The sequence below is a fragment of the Panthera onca genome, chromosome E2 (genome assembly GCF_046562875.1).
Source record: "Panthera onca isolate mPanOnc1 chromosome E2, mPanOnc1 haplotype 2, whole genome shotgun sequence".
NCBI classification, from domain to species: domain Eukaryota; kingdom Metazoa; phylum Chordata; class Mammalia; order Carnivora; family Felidae; genus Panthera; species Panthera onca.
The window spans coordinates 2795322-2815959 of NC_138353.1; the positions used below are offsets into that span (position 1 = coordinate 2795322).

Here is a 20638-nt window from a genome sequence, read left to right on the forward strand (position 1 = left end):
ATCAATGGATTCACTAAAGTTACAGGGTGTGAAAACAACAAACAGTTGCACTTCTATACACTAACAGTGAAACCTCTGAAAAAGAAAACTATCCCATTCACAACAGCATCAAAAATAATAAAATACTTAGGAATACATTTAACTAGGAAGTGAACAATCCATACAATGAAAACTACAAGACCTTGATAAAAGAAACTGAAGACATAAACAAATGGAAATATATCCTGTGGTCATGGAAAAATTAATAAATTGTCCATACTACCCAAAGCCGTCTATAGAGTCAATGAAATCCTTATCAAAATTTTAATGGCATTTTCCCAGAAATAGAAAAAAATTCTTCAAGTATGTATGGAACCACAAAAGACCTTGAATAACCAAAGCAATCATGAGAACGAAAAAGCCAAAGGCATCACACTTCTGATTTCAAAATATACTACTAAGCTATAGAAATTTAAAAAGTACATTACTGGGGCACGTGGGTGGCTCAGTTGGCTAAGCATCGGACTTTAGCTATGGTCATGATCTTGTGGTTCGTGGGTTCAAGCCTCGCATCAGGCTCTGTACTGACAGCTCAGAACCTGGAGCCTGCTTCAGATTCTGTGTCTCCCTCTCTCTCTGCCCCTCCCCTGCTCGTGCTCTCTCTCTCTCAAAAATAAATAAACATTAAAAAATATTTTATGTACATTACTAGTATAAAAATATCCACATAGCCCAATGAGACAGAGTCCAAAAATAACCCCCCACATATATGGTCAGCCAATATTTGACAAGGAAACCAAGAACACTCACTGAGGAAATAGTCTCTTCAGCAAGTGGCTTTGAAAGATTGGGTAAAAGCATGCAGAAGAATGAAATTGGACCCCTTTTCCAATCACAAAAATCAACTCAAAATCAACTTAACTTTATGTTTTAAGACTTAAACATAAGACTTGATGCCACAAAACTTTCAAAAGAATATGTAGGGGAGAATCTCCTCAACATTGGTCTTATATTTTTTTTTTGTTTTTTAATAAGACTCCAAGAGCAAAAGCAATAAAAGCATAATCAACAAATGGTACCACCAACTTAAAAGCTTCTGCACAGCAAAAGAAACAACAAAATGAAAAGGCATCCTATTTGCAAACCATATGGGTTAAGGGGTTAATACCCAAAATATATAAACAATTCCTACATCTCAATAATTTTGAAAAAACCCAATTTAAAAAATGGACAGAGGAACTGAATAGACATTTTTCCCCCAAAGAAGACATCCAAATGGCCAACAGGTACATGAATGGATGCTTAATATCATTAATCATAAGGGAAATACAAATCAAACCCACAAGGAGTTGTCACCTCACACCTGTTAGAATGGTTATTATCAAAAAGAGATAGCAAGTGTTGAGGATTTCGAGAATATGGAACCCTTGTGCGTTATTGGTAGGAATGTAAACTGGTATAGCAACTATGAAAAACAATATGGAGTTTCCTCAAAATATTAAAAATAGAATGACAGTATGATCCAACAATTCTAATAATGGGTGTGTGTGTATGTGTGTATATATATGTGTGTGTATATACATATATATGTATATATACATAGGCATATATGTTTGTGTGTGTGTGTGTGTGTATCCAAAGGAAATAAAAAACAGGAACTTGAAAAGATATGCACTCCCATGTTTATTGCGGCATTATTCACAATAGACAAGACATGGAGACAACCTAAGTGTCCAGCAGATGAATGGATAAAGATGTTGTGATACATATACACATAATGGAGCATTTCTCAGCCATGATACAGAAGGGAATCCTGCCATTTTCAACAACATAGATGGATCTTAAGGGCATGAATGCTAAGTGAGATAAGTCAGACAAAGAAAGACAGATACCATATGATGCCACTTATATGTGAAATCTAAAAAAGCCAAAGTTGTAAAAACATAGAATAGAATGGTGGTTAACAGAGGCTGGATGGTAGGGAAATTGGGGATATGTTATTTACAGGTACAAACTGAAAACACATAGATAAAGACGTCCTGGAGAGCTAACGCACAGCATAGTGATTATAATCAACAATCCTGTATTACAAATTTCAAAATTGCTGAGAGATTAGATCTTAATTGTTCCCACTATGAAGGAAGAAATGATAATTACATGATAGGGGTGTTAGCTAATGCTACCTTGGTAATCATATTGCAATATGTAAATATATCAAATTTACATGTTACACATCTTAGACTTGCATAATGTGTCAATTATATTTCAATTAAAGATATAACGATCATTGTGTATTTTATGTTAAAAAAACTGGTAACTGGTGTTCAGGGAATGATTTACTGAACAGGATAATCATGGCTATTGTTGAAGCTGACTTCTATAGATTTAGATTCTTAATAGCCATTTTCAACATTCAAGAGTGGAAATTCGGAACTGTAGAATCCCTAAGGATCAGCAGTAAGAGACAAATAGTAGGAGAACATGAAGCCAAAGTATGAGAAGTATACATCAACCATAGGTAAGAGCCTACTAAAGTAATGATATAAAAAGCAAGAATAGAATTCAGCATGTAGAAGACAACAAAGATGGCCACCAGCATCACGATGGCATGGGCAGCTCTGGTCTCTGGTGGGCATTTGTGGTAGCCTTTGCAGTTATGAATATACTGTATTTTCTGGTGGTGCCTGTGCAGGAGTGGCACCATGGAACCAGTGGAACAGACTATGAGGCCAATAAAGATGGAATCAGAGACGGACAACAAGAATAAAAAGCCTGGGGTGCCTGGGTGGCTCAGTCGGTTGGGTGTCCGACTTTGGCTCAGGTCATGATCTCACGGTTGGTGAGTTGGAGCCCCGTGTTGGGCTCTGTAGCCTGCTTCAGATTCTGCCTGCCTGCCTGCCTGCCTCTCTCTCTCTCTTTCTCTCTCTCTCTCTCTCTCTCAAAAATAAAACATTTAAAAAAAAAAGACAACTCCTGTAGTAGGTCCTATGGATGAACAAAACCATTTGCCTTGGGTATAGTTTTATGTGTCCTGTGAACCAGTGATTTTCACAGGAACATAGATATTAATTAAGACACTGGAAATCCAGCAGGTTCAAGAGTAAAGACCAAGGACCTTGGGGGCTCTTCTTCTGAGCATCATCCTCCCTGCTCTCCTAGGGAAGAGAGGGACACGCTGAAAGGTGCTCAGGACCCAGGTGGAGCACAGGGAGGTGGTGCGAGCCATTTGGCGGGTGTAACAGACAAGTTTACACCCAAAGGTGGACAGGGGTTGCTTTAAGACAAAAGATGCCATAGCATGTGGAGTCCCAGTGGAAAGAAGAACCAAGAGATTGGCTATAGCCATGTGGGGGAGAATCATGTTGGGGAGCCTCCGCTGGTGTCCACGCAAGATTGGAGATATGTTATGACATTGGTAAAAGACCCAACTCCAATCTATACCACAAAGATGGTTTTCAGAGCCACTTCCCCTGTGGTTCTTAGGATATTGTTCTGAAAAGACATTGTGAGCACTTCAGAGTGGCCTGGAGTGAAGAGTAGGCTCATTGGTGGCTCTTCGTAGTTCTATGACCTTGTAAAGGGATCCTATGGCTTTTCTTCTTCTGACAAGGGACATGTGACCATATTCCACAGGCAACTTAACCTGGATGACATACCACGGACACCAATTTCCCAATTTCACGTTATTACTTTGTAGTTATGTCTCTTTAATTTCATGCTCCGACCCCCTGCCCAAATATAAAATCCATGAACGTAAGAAGCATGCCTGTCTTGGTCAAAAATATGGTTAACACATAATGAGTATGACATAAATGTGTACTTTGTAAATAAACATGTGAAAGGAGACAACAAGAATGTTACTGTAGGGTCTTTATAATTCATTATCATCCTGTCTGCCATTATAATACATTAATAAAGTTAAATGGAGGGGCACCTGGGTGGCTCAGTCGGTTAAGTCTAGCACTTCAGCTCAGGTTATGATCTTGCAGTCTGTGAGTTCGAGCCCTGCCTCGGTCTCTGTGCTGACAGCTCAGAGCCTGGAGCCTGCTTCAGATTCTGTGTCTCCCTCTCTCTCTGACCCTTCCCCGCTCATACTCTGTCTCTCCTTCTCTCTCAAAAATAAATAAACATTAAAAAAAAGTTAAATGGAAATGCAAAAACAATACACAAATTATAAGATTATCTAAAAATTACAAGAATACACATTCAACTTCTGAGAACTCAGTATTATATATTAAAGCAATTTTCAAAAAATCAGTAGCCACCTGAATACACAACATGTCCCTGAAATGTCCTCAGATCCGCTACTCAGTATAGAAAATATCCCTAGTGGCCAAAGAATTCTAGTTATTAATAATTCCACAGATTGTAACTTGTTGAGAAGTCTGTTCCTGGAGAGCTTTTTCAGCACACCTCAGTCCACACCAAAAAGTAAACACTACTCAAAACAGCCGATCAAAACATCAAGTTGTACACCTTCAGTAGAGACAATTTTGTTAGTCAATTATATCTCAGTAAAGCTAGTAAAAGAGTATCATTAAACCATCGCACACACAGATTGCTTTACATCTTCAGTAGTTTTTGAGTTCCTGCATTTTGTCTGACTCTTTAGTTGGTTCTGGATTTTTTTTTAAATTTTTTTTAAGAGAGAGAGCAGGAGGAGGGGAGGGGGCGCGAGAGGAGGGAGAGGGGGCGCGAGAGGAGGGAGAGGGGGCGCGAGAGGAGGGAGAGGGGGCGCGAGAGGAGGGAGAGGGGGCGCGAGAGGAGGGAGAGGGGGCGCGAGAGGAGGGAGAGGGAGGGGGGATGGAGATGATCTCAAGCCAACTCCACACTCCACACAGAGCCCAACGAGGGGCATGACCCTGGGATCAAGACCTGGGTTGGACGCACAACCAACTGAGCCACCCACGCGTCCTCGTTCTAGATATTATAAATGAGAATCAAAATAGGTACTTGAGCTCAAAAGCAACCATAGCACACATTAGGTGGTGCATTAAAATAAAGACTGATCTGAAGCTTTATGAGTGAAAAAGAAGACTCTGTTACCTACAACAGAAAAATAGATTTATTCCAAGAAAAGGTGTGAAGCCTTCTAAAAGCAATAATCCTAATTATTACTGCAGAATTGAGAACCCACTGTCAGAAGGTAAAATAAATTTTTAAAAATCCCTGAGGTACTAATCCTTCTTGCTCTAGGGGAAAATTGGGACCATGTTATGGAACTACTGTGTAAAAAAAAAAAAAAAAAAAAAAAAAAAAAAAAAAAAAAACAGCACAAGAAGCCACACCATGAAAAGTTTGTTACCATCTGCTTTGGATTCACCCAGTTCAGGTCTTCTCTCTTATTCCCCAGTCATCAATGGTAATTAATGGTGCTGGGACATGAGAACACAGCCTTGAGCTCTGAGAACCTGTTCCATCATTGGGGATATGGGAATGACATAACCTTGGGTCAGAGGCTTAATCTCTGAGTAGAGGAAGATTCCAAACTCTGCATCCTGGAAGCTCTTATGGTGTGTTATAATTATCCACTTATGAGCTTAATCCCACCTGGGGAGCATCACCCTCTGTGCATCTGTTTTCTCACTTAAAAGTAAAGTTTGGGTGGGGCACTTGGGTGACTCAGTCAGTTGAGCATCCGATTACAGCTCAAATCATGATCTCATGGTCCATGGGTTTGAACCTTGCATTGAGATCTGAGAGCCTGGACCCTGCTTCCGATTCTGTGTCTCCCTCTCTCTCTGACCCTCCCCCACTTTGTGCTCTTTCTCTCAAAAATACATAAACATGAAAAAAAAATTTTAAAGACTATAGAAAAGTAAAGTCTGCATCAACACAGACCAGCGTTCGTAAACCACATGTAGATATGCAAGGTCAATTTCATGTCTGAGATCACAACAGGTAGAACAAAGTTCTCAAGTGGTTGTAGGAACTATTTTTATGACAGGTGTTATTTGTTCCCTTGTTTTAATTTCCTGCCACAGCGAGGGATAGGAGGGAAGAATAATAACATGGAAAATGCAATGAACAGATCAACTATACTCCAACACTCACACTATTGTGTGAGACTGGAAAATGAACCAGAGTTCATCTCACTAAAATTTTCTCTCTCCTCTTCCTGCACCAAGTTAAAGGTAGAAGGGCCCTTCTCTACTCATTTAGAGTATGAGCAATGCCCCCACGTTCCTCAGTGGATAGGTCACCAGACAGAGTCTCAATTAGAAGCATTGCCCCCAGAGCTCAATACAGACCAGCTAGACCTACAGATATCCTGACCACCTGCCCACAGCAGCAGATACACGTACCTCCATGCACACATGCAGAGTATCTGCCCGGAGACGTCCTAGGTTACCACCCAAAACACATCTTAACAGACTTACAAAGACTGAAATTGCATCAAGTATCTTTTCGAGCCACAATGACATGAAACTAATAATCGGTAACAGCAGGAAACCTGGAAAATCCACATTTATGTGCAGATTAAACCACACACTCCCGAACATCCAATGGAGTGAAGAAGAAACCAAAAGGGAAGCCAAAAAAATATTTTGAGACCAGCATAAACGCAAACACAATACACCAAACTTATGGGATTCAACAGAAACTGTTCGAAGGGGGCTATTTATACGGATAAACGCCTACCTTAAGGAAAAAAAAGAGCTCAATAAACCACCTCACTTTATACCTCAAGGAACTAAAAAAAAAAAAAAAAAAAAAAAAAAAAAGAACAAATGAAGCCCAAAGTATGTAGAAGGAAGCAAATAACAAATAGCAGAACATAAATAATGAAACAGAAGCCAGCAAAACAACAGAAAAGAGCAGTGCAGCCCAAAGCTGTCACTACTTACCGCTGGCAGGGACACACAGGAGGACAACTGCATTTCTGGCCAGGAAGCCAATTACATTTCCAACCTATCTTGCCCTCCATCCCTTTTCTTACAGGAGCCAGCTGAACTCACTTCCCTAGAAAGAACCAGAAACGTGTTTTCACTTCATCACGCAAGGAACCCACGTTCCTCCTTCTCCTCCTGGATGCCCCTCCACCCAGCACCCCAAACATCTCCCACCTCCTCTAGCTGCAATGCACTCTACTTCACCTGCTCAGACACCTGACGGTCCTTTTCCATCACCACACCTGCTTCTTCTCTTCATCTCAAAGTGGGGCGTATCCCTTGCCTTATTTACTCCTTCATTCTCTCTCTACCCCTGCATTGAGCTTTGTGAGGGCATGAAGTATTCTCCTAATAGATGCTCCTGATAGATGCTCAAACTGTACCACCTGGACACGGTGAGCCACAATCGCAGGAGGAAAGACAGAATGCTTTCTGGTGTCTCCTTTGACTTACAATTAATTACCTGCAAATTCCCTGGCACGCCAGGGTGCTGGGTTTTACTGTAGCCTCAGTGACTCACTTTCCACATAACAGGACAAACTGCATGCCAGCCGGTCCTAAAAAGAAAGAAAAGACCCTGAAGCCCTATTTTTGCAACAACATTTCCGATGATACAGCTCCACTTTCACTAAAACAAAGTTTAAAGGCAAAAAAAAAAAAATGAATGAAAGAAAAAGAAATTTAAAGGCAGCTGTGTCTCTTGTGCCTACACTTTCTATTCCACTAGCTTCCTCGTATTTTCCAGAATCTTCTTGCTTCTGTGACTAGGTGCATACAGTATATGGAAGCAGCCAGAGTTAACTGTGGTGCTGAGCCGGCAGAGGGGTGTGTACCCCATCTCATCACAGATGAACGCAGACCCTAGAGCTGCTTGGTAGTAAAGTGATAACGTAGAGCCCAGAAGAGCCTCCGAGAGGCATCATCACGTGTTGTGGACAACAGGGGAAAAGGCCCTGGATAGAGAGACACTGAGAGTTGCTTCACATGCAAGCCTCAATCTGTTCAGGGCCAATAAAACAATACCTTTTTTAAAAAATGTTTTCTCAATGTTTATTTTTGAGAGAGAGAGAGAGAGAGAGAGAGAGCATGAGCAGGGCAGGGGCAGAGAGAGAAAGAGACACAGAATTTAAAGCAGATCCAGGCTCTGAGCTGTCAGCATAGAGCCGGACATGGGGTCAAACCCACAGACCACAAGACCATGACCTAAGCCGAAGTCAGATGCTTAACCGACTGAGCCACCCAGGCGCCCCAAATAATTCCTTTTTAACAATGGGAAAGAGGGGCGCCTGGGTGGCTCAGTCGGTTAAGCGTCCGACTTCGGCTCAGGTCATGATCTCGCGGTCCGTGGGTTTGAGCCCCGCGTCAGGCTCTGTGCTGACAGCTCAGAGCCTGGAGCCTCTTTCAGATTCTGTGTCTCCCTGTTTCTCTGACCCTCCCCTGTTCATGCTCTCTCTCTGTCTCAAAAATAAATAAATGTTAAAAAAATTTTTATAAAAAAAAAAAAAAACAATGGGAAAGAACTCAGTGACTCTGGTCATCAAGGGCTTGGCACAGATTCCAAAGAGACCAGGGCCTCCTCTCTCTTATGGTCAGGGACCCAAGGCACAGGATTTGCAATGAACCACACGAATCTAGTCCCACTCTGAGACACCCCCAACACACATACACACACACACCCTCCACCCAGCTGTGGCACAGATGCAGACCCTCAGAGTGAGACACGGTGGGCATGTGTCCTGCCCAATGTTGGTGCACAACCACACCCTCAAGTACCTCTCTTGTTGGAGACCCTGCTCTCCTGGATTTTGCCCTGAACATAAGAAACCATTCACCTGACGGGTTTTTGCTCCAGAGTCTGTGCACAGAAGTGTCAGACAGGACTAGCCATAGTTATAGAGACAGGTTCCTAGACCTGATCTCCCCACACAGATGTCACCTGTTGTCTCGGTAACACTACCTGCATAGAACATCTGGGGTGTCTCCAACAGAGCATAAATTTTATCCCCAGTGCAAATCACCACCATCCTCTTTTCATGATTAAGGACAACTTCTGGCAATTAATGAGAAGATCCCCATGGGGGGGATGGGTAGCCAAACAGCCGGAAAATTTGTCTACATTCTCTGTGGAAAACTGTAGCTCAGAACCAGTTGTAACCTGGCATTAAAGGGATACCCAAAGGTGCTTCAGGGAACATGATCAAGAAGACATGACTAGTGACTTACCCATGAGCTGAACCCAGATACTCAGAGGCACTTCATTCTCTCCTCTGACCTTGGAATGTAGGATCTGCTTGGTTTTCCCACACCAGAGGCTGCTCCAAGGACGTAGCCTTGACAGAGTTATGTGATGTTGAAAACATCTGCACAGTACACATGCCTGAGCCCAGTTAATGCCTCTTTACAAACCTTTAAGGGTTGGAGAGCAGATGTGGGGATTCGTTAGTCTTGCTGCTGCCCAAGACAAGTCTCGTGTGTAAGTTCCTTTTGCTGTTAAAATGGCCACCTACTAACCTGGAGGTGCTTGCATCTTTCTCTGGTCTGTCCCTGCCCTCTCTGTATGGGGGTCAGTTTCAGATCACACCAGGAAAGTCTCTACAGGACTCCCTTTGCTGGATTTCCAAGGGGGCGTGCTCCTCGGTGCTTTTTCAGCTTTCCAAAATACTGACCGTGATCACTGGGTCAGGGCTCTGGTCTTAACATGACTTTAAATTCCATGCTTCTTGCTATTTATGACCCTATGGCTTTCCAGTCTGGAAAATAGCCCATTTTCAAACCATCTTCCCCACGTCAAAATACGGGTATCCCTAACGCCCACATGACTCCAAAGGAAGATAATTTCCCTTCCAAGTAGCCACTCAGCCCTGCCTCCTGAGCCTCTCATTGTGCAACCAGACTCCCCTCCTGGATCATTTGCACAGGGATAAAGCATTCCTTTATCTATGCATTGGGCTTAGGGCAAAGCCATATAGGAAATATAATATGATAACAAAAGAATTCAGACTTCCAGTGCCAGCAACACACCCTGTATCTGAAAGCCTATAGTGCTCCCAACCTCTGGGACAAACTTACACCCCCTCCATGGATTTCCAACACTCTTTTCACCCAGAAATTGTTCTTTTTTACCAGATTTTGTTTACTATCGAGTATGTCTTCGTGTTTTTTATTCTACTTTTAGGGCTAATTCTTTTTTAAATTTTATTTTAGAAAGAGAATGAGAGAAGACAAGAAGGGGAGAGGAGCAGAGGGGCAGAGGGAGACAGACAGAGAATCCCAAGGAGCCTCCACATTCAGTGTGACACCCAACACAGGTCCTGATCCCATGACCCTGGGATCACGACCCGAGCCAAAATTAAGAGTCTGACGCTCAAGTGACTGAGCCACCCAGGCACCCCTAATTTTTTAAAGTAAGCTTCACCCACTGTGCAGAGCCCCATGTGGGACTTGAACTCACAACGCTGAGATCAAGACCTACGCTGCGATCAAGAGTCAGATGCTTAACAGACTGAGCCACCCAGGTGCCCCTAGGGCTAATTCTCTAACACTATGTTTCACCCACAATATTTTATACCAGTTTGAACATTTATCATTTCAAAGAGCACTATTTAACATTTGCTCATTAAAATAGAAATTTTAATGGATGTTTTCAAGCACACAAGCCTGTAGACTCATTAACCACAAGCATTATAATAAAGATAATGACTATATAAGAGCACGGATAGAGCAGAAATGTTAAAAATGGCACCATGGTTGATGTGATTAGATGTCTGCTCTGATTCATAAAATGTTGAATGACCCAACAGGTTGCTAGGAGCATAAGATCTCATAGCCCAGAAGTAAATTTGTATGCTTTAATAGGAAGGATAAACAAGCCATCTGTGGCCCTGTTGGTTGAGCCTCTGAGTTAACCTTAGTTCAGGTCACGATCTCACAGTTCATGAGTGCAAGCCCCATGTCGGGCTCTATGCTAACAGCGCAGAGCCTGTTTGGGATCCTCTCTATCTCTCTCTCTCTCTCTCTCTCTCTCTCTCTCTCTGTCTCTCTTTCTCCCTCTGCCCCTCCCCTGCTTGCTCTCTCAAAAATAAATAAAACATTAAAAAATATATTAAAAAGATAAAAAGGATAAACAAGCAAGTAATTTGTTACAGTCACTGTAAAGAGAACAGTTTCCCCAACAATTGTAGACCTGTACTTACCTAAGTTGACAGCAATGATTTAGGTTCTGTGGATGTTGATTTTCCTGTGGGAACATTTGATGTGTTCAGACCCTCTGCCTTCCCCCCTCAGTTCCCTTCACTTGCTTTCCACAGAGCTACTCCCATTTCGTTTTCCTTCTTACAGAGATGATGACTTTCAGAGAGAGGATTTGGTGTCAATTCCAGATACTTATATTATCCAAGTCATTTGTTTGTGCCACAGATTTGGTGATCTCCATGTATGCTTCCCCTGGTGCTTGAAGTGATGGGTTCTTTCAAGAGTTAAGGCCTCTGGTTCCAGTAAAATTGTGTGTGGAATCAAGAGAGAGACTGCCTGTCACAGCCACACAAAAATGCTAAGCCCAAGACCTGTCCTTGGATGGTTCAAAGCAGCATATTTTGTAGACTGGAAAGTGCAGGATATGCAAGAGGGTGGAAGTCAGGGCAGAAACTGTCATGACTTTGGGGGACTGAAATGAATTCCCACCAAAAACAACTTTGGGCTTAAGTAAAGTGGGATCCTTCTGGATCTGGCCACATGAAAATGCCACAGAACTAAAAAAAACAAAAACAAAAGCAAAAAAACAACTATCAAATAATCTTTCTCTATGGCAATTGCCAGTCAACAATACTCTAATTCCATCATTCTTCTACATTTACAAGTTGCTGCCAGACCCATCTATCTTTGATTGTATCCTGTCCCACTCCAGCTCTGCAATCTTGGGCAAATGAAAGGAAAGAAGCCAAGGGTCAGTGTACAGTTTTGCATCCAGTGAGAAAGCCCTTCAGAAATTCGGGTGACACCTTCTTCTCTCCTCTTTCCCATGTTCATCCCTCTCTTGCCATGTCCTTCCCCTCTCGGGCTGCCTTGCAGTTGGCAGAACTGCAGAGGTAGTAGGTAGAATAGAGTAGAGGTAGTAGAAGGAATCCTTCTAGAATGCAGGGCAGTGAGGGCAGGAGTAGGCAAAGCAACCATGTCGTTGAGTGTTTTAGTCACCACCAATCCAGGGACGCAGGTGGTGAGGAGATAGGAGAGCCATGTCAGGAACAGTAGCAAGAAACCTGCATTGCATGAGAGTGCTGGGGGGATGGGAGAAAGCAGACAGAGGACGCAAGCAGAGTAGTTACGAGATTGGGATCCTCAAGCATGTAAATCACGGTTGAGCAAATAAGAAATATATTGAAGTGAATGTAGCACAGCTTTGTCACTGTTTATAAGCAGAGAACAGAGAGAAGCTAGAATTAATCCTGGGGGTTGGTTTTGAATTGGAGTAATTCAAATGTGAGTAACTCATAGTTCATTATGGACATGCATGTGTGCATGTGTATGAAACCTAATCATGAGCTTTTTGCTGGGAGGTCCCAGAAGGAATGGCATACTAGGAGCAATGTACAAAGATAAAAACAGGTCTTAGTGTCTAGCAACCAACCTCCATTTGAAGGCATCAGTATTCTTTGGTGAAATGATGGATGCAAGGGCTACATGGAAAACAGCACAAGATGAGCCTACAACGACTCCTTTTTTTAAACCGTGCAGCTATACAGATCTTCTATTGGCCAATCTGGGACTACATGAACATAAAAACAGATAAATGACTGTATCAGAATGCAATCTATTAAATCATACAAGAATTTAGGGATCCTTTTGACAGGAATAGAAGTGAATGAATGAATGAATGATTAAATAAATACATGGGGTGAAGGGAAGCCTCTTTCTTCAGTAGATTCCTACTAATGTTGAGGGCTGATATGAGAGAACCATCCTATTGTTTATTGATTCCCATGGGAGCTGTGACAGCTAAGGCAGGTGAGTATAAGGTGACGAGGAACAGCATATTAGGATAGTCTCAAGATATCTCCCCATTGGGGCGCCTGGGTGGTTCAGTTGGTTAAGCATCCAACTCTTGATCTCAGCTCAGGTCTTGATCTCAGGGTCTTGAGCTCAAGCCAGTGTTGGGCTCTGCTCTGGGTATGAAGCCTACTTAAAAAAAAATGGGCACCTGGGTGGCTCAGTCAGTTAAATGTCCAACTTCAGCTCAGGTTATCTCACAGTTCGTGAGTTTGAGCCCTGTATCAGTCTCTGCACTGGCAATGTGGAGCCTGTTTGGGATTCTCTCTGCCTCTCTATCCCTTCCCCACTTGAGCTCTCTTGCTCTCTCAAAATAAATAAATAAACCTAAAAAAGGAAAGACATCTCCCCATAATGTGCCATGATGAGAAACATTGGGAAGAGGACAGCCTCTTTTCCAAGGTCCTGCTACCAAGGAAGTGTGAGCTGAATTTGGTCATAAGAAGCCCAGAGAGACCCAGGGGAGTGTCATTCAACAGAACAAAACAGGGTGAGAATATAAAAGAAAGGGAAAGTCATCCTAACAGTTTGAGCCTGGAGAAGAAGGAAGAGACATGGGCAACGAAGCATAGCACACATTCCCAGTTGGGAATCCCAACCAGAAAGGAAAAGAAGATGTTTTTGATCTCTTGGAAAATTTGAGTATGACCCGTGGATACAGCAGTGGTGGTGTATCTACATTGATTTTCTAAATCAAAGGACAGAATATTGTTATGTAGTCATGTCTTTGTTTGAGGGAAAACCACACTAGTGAGTTTGGGATGATGTACACCTTGTATGTACATTGCTCTCAAGTGGGTCAGAAAAAAAAAAGTGATAACAGAATAAAACACACAGAAATTAGTTGATAAATAAGTGTGGTAAAATGTTAACTATTGGGGTATCTGGGGAAGAAAGAAAATTATGTATATTTGAAATTATTTCAAATTAATAATTTTAAAAATAAAAATAATTCAAAGGCATTGAACTTCTCAATTTTTAAAATGAGATTGGATATTGCTAAATATTTTTATCATTGATCATATTTTATTACTTTTTTTCAAATAGACATTTTGTACAATAGGAAAAACAGCAAGTGAAATAAATATATATTTAAATAAATAAACACTGAAACAATTCACACAGAGCAAACCTGTATTCCAAAACAGCTGAAGGAGGTGCTTAATACTGAAGGAAAATTCTACCAGAGGAAAATACACACAAAAGAATTATTATCAGCAGAATTGGCAATCATGTGGATACACGTGTAATCTATACTATAATTCCTTATTTTCTATAAGAGACAACTGACTCATGACAGCAAAAAATAATAGCATTAATTGTGGGTAATAACATATGTAGAATAAAAATTTATAAAAATAATATAAAAATTATAAGATACATGGAATTACACTATTGCAAAATTCTTACATATTCTTACATATTCTGTGAAATGGTCACAGTAGTTCTCACTAGGATATAACATTTTGGAAAGCCACTTTATTTATTTTTATTTTTTTAATGCTTATTTATTTTTAAAAGAGGGAGAGAGACAGAGTGTGAGTGGGGGAGGGGCAGAGAGAGAGGGAGACACAGAATCCGCAGCAGGCTCCAGGCTCTGAGCTGTCAGCATGGAGCCTGACACGGGGCTCGAACTCATGGACTGTGAGATCATGACCTGAGCTGAAGCTGGACACTTAATGACTGAACCACCCAGGTGCCCTGGAAAGCTGCTTTAAAACAGCTACAACAACCACTAAAAATAGTTATACCTTAACACCATTAATTTTTTCAATCTTTATTTTTGAGAGAGATAGAAAGTGAAAGTGGGAGGGGGCAGGGAGAAAGGGAGACAGAAGATCCCAAGCAGGCTCTGTGCTGTCAGAGCAGAACCCCCAACATGGGGCTTGAACTCACAAACGATGAAATTATAACCTGAGCCGAAGTTGGACGCTTAACCAACTGAGCCACCCAGGCTCCCTGTCACCACTAATTTTTAAAAGGAACTATTAGGGGCGCCTGGGTGGCTCAGTCGGTTAAGCGGCCGACTTCGGCTTAGGTCATGATCTCACGGTCTGTGAGTTCGAGCCCCGCGTCGGGCTCTGTGCTGACAGCTCAGAGCCTGGTGCCTATTTCAGATTCTGTGTCTCCCTCTCTCTGACCCTCCCCCGTTCATGCTCTCTCTCTGTCTCAAAAATAAATAAACGTTAAAAAAAAATTAAAAGGAACTATTAGAAATATCAGACATCCCAAAAAGAGGCAAAAGGAAAAACAAAGAAAAAAGCAGATGGGACAAAGACAAAATTAAGTCCCCAGTTTCTATATTTCAGTGGTAAACTAAAAAATCTGAATGACAAATCTACAGATGGTAGCTTTAACCCTCAATATTACTTTATCTTTTTTTAAGCGTATTTAATGTTTATTTATTTTTGAAGAGACAGAGTCCCAAGCAGTGGACGGGCAGAGAGAGAGGGAGACACAGAATCTGAAGCAGTCTCCAGGCTCTGAGCTGTCAGCAAAGAGCCCGACTCAGGGCTCGAACTCATGAATTGCGAGATCATTACCTCAGCTGAAGTCTGATGCTCAACCGACTGAGCCACCCAGGCACTCCTACTTTGTTTATCTGATCAATGAACTCAACCATGTAAAGAAAATCTGCAAGGTTCAAAGGCAAAGCAACCCATTGGACAACATTGATTTTCTGTGTAATACTACAGCATATTAGGGAAACAGGAGTGAAATACAGTAAGAAAGTCACATAGAAAATTCCTCCATCTGCCAGGTTTCTTACCTGCATCCATGAAATAAAGGCTCTGCCCTCCATGGAGTTGTATTTATCTACATAAATATTGGATTTATGTACCAATGTATGCCAGTGTGTCCGGCATGCCCACACTGAGATAAAATTTGCAGAAACACTTCGAATACTCCTGAAGAAAACAGATTCGTTTCAGCAGCTGCAGTGGTCAAGGGGGAGACATGTTTCTTCAACAACTTTGTGTGTCCGTTTCAAGCTCATAATTTGCAGATTGACTTTGAGGTCTCTTGGTGCAACCCCAGTATCAAAGTCACCCTCTAAGATCACTGTGGATATTACGTAAAAAAACAGTGCTGAGTAAACGGTCACTGAATACAGTGATCATGGTAGTTATCAAAGCGGTCTTCTGCATATTTACATTTGATTTCTAACAACTCAAGAGTGGGACCTAGGAACCCCAGAATCCCGAAGGATCAGCAAGAAGGGGCTAAAAGTGGGGAAACATGAAGCCAAAATATTAGAAGTCTCTATCAACCATAGACGGAAATCTAAAAAGACAGTGACATAAAACGCAAAAATGGAATTCAGCACATAAAAGTTCACAAAGGTGGCCACCAGCATCAGGATGGTGTGGGCAGCTCTGATCTCCGGGGAACATTTGCGGTAGCCATTGGGGGTGTGAATATACTGTATTCTCTGGTGGTGCCTGTACAGGAACAGCGCCATGGAGCCACTGGACCATATCATGAGACCAATAAATATGGCATCGGAGACACATCACAGGATGGCAGTGCCTGCACTCGGAGTTGAGGATGAGCAGAACCACTTCCCGAGGATGTCACTACTGTTTCCTGTGTCCTGTGAACCAGTGACTTTCACAGGAACATAGATATTCATTAAGACACTGAACATCCAGCAGATACAGCAGGAAGGATCAATGATCTTGGGGGCTCTTCCTCTGAGCATCGTCCACACCGCCCTCTCTGGGATGAGTATGAAGAACTGATGGGTGCTCAGGACACAGGTGCAGCACATGGTGGTGCTGCGAGCTACTCTGTGTACATAATATAGAAATTTACACCCAAGACTGGACAGGGGCTTCCTCAAAACAAAAGCCGCCATCTTGTGGGGAATCCCAGCAGAGAGAAGAACTAAGAAATTGGCTACAGCCTTGTGGGTGAGAATGGTGTTGGGGAGCCTCTGCTTGTGTCCACACAAGATTGGAGAGACATTAAAGAAGAAGAGGGTGACATTGGCCAGAGTCCCAATGCCCATCTGGAAAAGCAAGATGGTTGTCAGAGCCACTTCCCCTGTGGTTCTTTGGACATTGTTCTGAAAAGACATGGTGAATGCTTCAGGGCGGTCTGGAGTGAACAGCAGGCTGTGTTAGTGCTGGCATAAGGACTCTTCTTATACTTACATGACCTCATGAAGGGATCCTGGGCCTTTTCTCCTTCTGAAAAGGGAGACACAGTCATATCCTACAGGCAACTCAACCTTGAGAGCATGTCATGGACACAAATTCACAATTTCACGTTATTACTTTGTATTTCTGTTTACTTTTATAATCTGACTCTTCGCCAAAATGTAAGTTGCCATGAATCTAAGCACCATGCCTGCCTTGTTTAAAAAAAAAAAAAATGTGATTGACCCACAAAAAGTGTTAAATAAATATACACTTAGTGAATAAATGAGTGAGAGGAGACAGGCACATTGTACCCCTTTTAGAGTTCACAATTATCCTGTCACCATAATTCATTAACCTAAGATAATGAAGTAGGAAAATGCAAACCCATGTTCAAATATATAAGATAATATAACTCGTTAAAATTGCAAGAAAATCAACTGTCAGCTTTCGAGAACTCTTAACGTTATTCATCAGAGTGATTAGACAGAAGGAAAAAAATCAGTAGCCTTCTGAATATACAGTATGACCCTAAAATGTCCTCAGAGTGAACACACAATGTGATTTCCATGTCAAGTGTTGATCACAGTGACCAGAAGAAAGTTAGTTCCCATATGGTGTTAAAAGTAGACAGGGTGCCTGGGTAGCTCAGTTGGTTAAGTGTCTGACCTTGGCTCATGTCATGATCTCGTGGTTTGTGAGTTTGAGCCCCACATTGGGCTCTGTGCTGACAGCTCAGAGCCTGGAGCCTGTTTCAGATTCTGTGTCTCCCTCTCTCTCTGTCCCTCCCCTGCCCATACTCTGTCTCTGTCTCTCTGTCTCTCTCCAAAATAAATAAACATTAAATAATTTTTTTTTAAAGTGGTAAGAGTAGAAATTTTGATTATGGTAGGTAGTATTTTTTCCCTTGTTTTAAGTATCTACCACTACCAGGGATATGAAGAAAATGTATTACTATGTTAAATGGGAAGAACAGATCAGGTATGTTCCTCCAAACTACTTCTGAGACTTGAAAATTAAATATAATTCATCTAACATTTTTTCTCTCTCGATGCCACACACACACACACACACACACACAATACAAAACAAAACCAAAAAAATGACCCCCCAAAAATCTCAGGAGGAATAAAAGAGGCAATTGCATCCTCTAGCAGGATTTCAGAAAGAAAAAAAAAATAGGGTCATTAAATCATAATATCATTACGCCACAGACTGTTTTTCTCTCGGAATATCTGTTTGTACATGAATGTGTGTGTCAACGGATCTTATTAATGTCAGGATTTTGAAGTTATAACCCAAGCTCTACACATGAAGTTTCTACTTGTATATACACACAAGCCTAAAAATCTGTTAGGTCTGAGAAAATTAGCAGACTTTTGAACATGGTTAAGGTCAGTGGCTCTCCTCATCCAAAGCTTGGCTCAGAGCCCAACGAGATCCCCATCTTCTTTCTCTCTCCTTGGCAGGGACCCTAGAACACAGAGATCTGCAGTGAATCTCCCCACTGTAGTCCCACCCAGGGACACTCCCCAGCACATATCCACTAGTCACCAGCCCAGCCAGAGCACCTCTACAACCTTACTACACAAACCCAGTTTTGAATTCTTGTCCTATTGCAGACTCCTTGTCTCCTGGTTATTTCCCTGAGACTGAACATAAAGAAGCACTCACCTGGCTGGTCTTTGCTCCAGAGCTTTGTGCAGAGAAGTGTCAACCAGGATGAGCCATAGTTATAGGGCCCCTAGACCTGATCTCCCCACAGAGATGCCATTACCATGTCATGTATAGTCTAGGTGACACTGCCTGCATGGAGAGTCTGGGGCATCTCTAACGAGAGGATTTCATCCCACTGCAAGTCTTTACAAGCCACTTCTGGTAATTAATGGTAATTTTCGGTAACTGATGGGAAGTTCCTGAAGAGTAGCTGTTTCTATGTTCCCTGTGGAAAAATCTAAGTTCAGAGTCAGCATTGCCATCCATAGAATTGAAACTCAAGGCTGGGTCAAGGGTCTCTTTCATAATATCTCCAAATGGGCATTTTCCTCAATGCTCTCGTGTTTCCAGAATCGGGCCAACACCACAATTGGCTCAAACTGAGCATCTCTCTTTGATCTGGTACCTAGAGTCTCCTCTGACTTAAATACCACAATTCTTACCATGTATGGCCCCATGTCTTTTACTCCTGTAGAATATCCCACTTGAAGCTAGTCTATCCTGCTTCAGAATCCATGGGCAGCCCCAATGTCCATGTACCTCCACAGGAGGTCATGACCTGATTCCCAAATCATCCAGAGGGCACTGCTCCCTCGTCTCTCATCAGTCAACCAGGCTGTCCTTTATTTTCAGACTTTGCCCTGGGAAGAAGTATTCCCAGATGTACACACAAGATTCAGGGAGAAGTAATACGTAGGACAGATGGTAGGGTAGCATGAGATTCTTTAAAATCAAGGAAAAGGCCATAAAGCAAATAGAAAATAGGGCAAAACATTAAAGAGAAAATTCACAAGATAGATGAGAAGACGGCCCTCAATCCTATGAACGTTAATTATGGCAAGTCAATTAGTTGCTTTTCAAGATCGGTTTGGATAGTCTATATTTTTTTTTTTTTTTTTGCATTTTAACAATTTTAGAATAAGCTTGCCAATTTCAACAATGGCAACAACAAATACAACACAAGTGGGAGGGAGTCAGGACTGAGATTTGTCAATGTATGGGGGCATAAATAGAGTCAAGGGATGTATGGGAAATCTCTGTACCTTCCTCTTGATTTTGCTGTGCACCTAAAACTGCTCTGAAAAACAAAGTTTGCTAAAAGTTTGTGGGAGGGTGGATGGGCTAAATGGGTAAGTGGCATCTACTCCTGAAATCATTGTTGCACCATATGCAAACTAACTTGGATGTACATTAAACAATAAATAAATTTTAGTGGCACCTGGGTGGCTCAGTCAGTTAAGTGACTGACTTCGGCTCAGATCATGATCTCGCAGTTTGTGGGTTCAGGCCCTGTGTCGGGCTCTGTGCTGAACACTTGCTCAGAGCCTGGAGCCTGCTTCAGATTCTGTGTCTCCTTCTCTCTCTGCCCCTCCCTTGCTTGTCCTCTGTCTCACTCTCTCAAAAATAAATAAATGTAAAAAAAATTTTTTAATAAATTTGAAAAAATTAAAAATAAATAAATTTTTAATATTCAACCAAAATTGAGTTCTATATAGGGTCAATAAGGCATGAATAATTTATGGTAGAGGCAACAGAAAACCAGGCCATCTTTAATTAAGCAATGTATTTATGTATATTTGAAAAAGAAAACATTGGATTAAACTCTGTATATGCAAGTGAAAAAAAGAATACTGAATTTTCTTTTATGCTTATTATTTACTTTGAGAGGGAGCGAGAGGGTCAGAGAGAGAGAGGGAGAGAGAGAATTCCAATCAGGTTTCACACTGTCAGTGCAGAGCCTGACACAGGGCTCAATCTCATGAACCGTGAGATCATGACCTGAGCTAAAATCAAGAGTCAGAAGATTAACAAACTGAGCCACCCAGGTGCCTGAAGAATACTGAATTTTTTAAAAAAGCTGTTGGA

The 20638-nt window shown here is 41.8% G+C and overlaps 1 protein-coding gene and 1 pseudogene across 1 annotated transcript; both read right to left on the reverse strand.

Annotated features, from left to right (window-relative positions):
• The window catches only part of LOC132676094 (vomeronasal type-1 receptor 4-like), a 108141-nt pseudogene extending 99042 nt beyond the window's left edge, over positions 1 to 9099 (reverse strand).
• A 6802-nt stretch (positions 9100 to 15901) lies between these two features.
• Positions 15902 to 16995, reverse strand: LOC132691190 (vomeronasal type-1 receptor 1). Its single transcript, XM_060652633.3, is given in 1 exon segment — positions 15902 to 16995. A coding segment is annotated over 1 exon segment (909 nt). The 3' UTR covers positions 15902 to 16086.
• Between the last annotated feature and the right edge of the window lie 3643 nt (positions 16996 to 20638).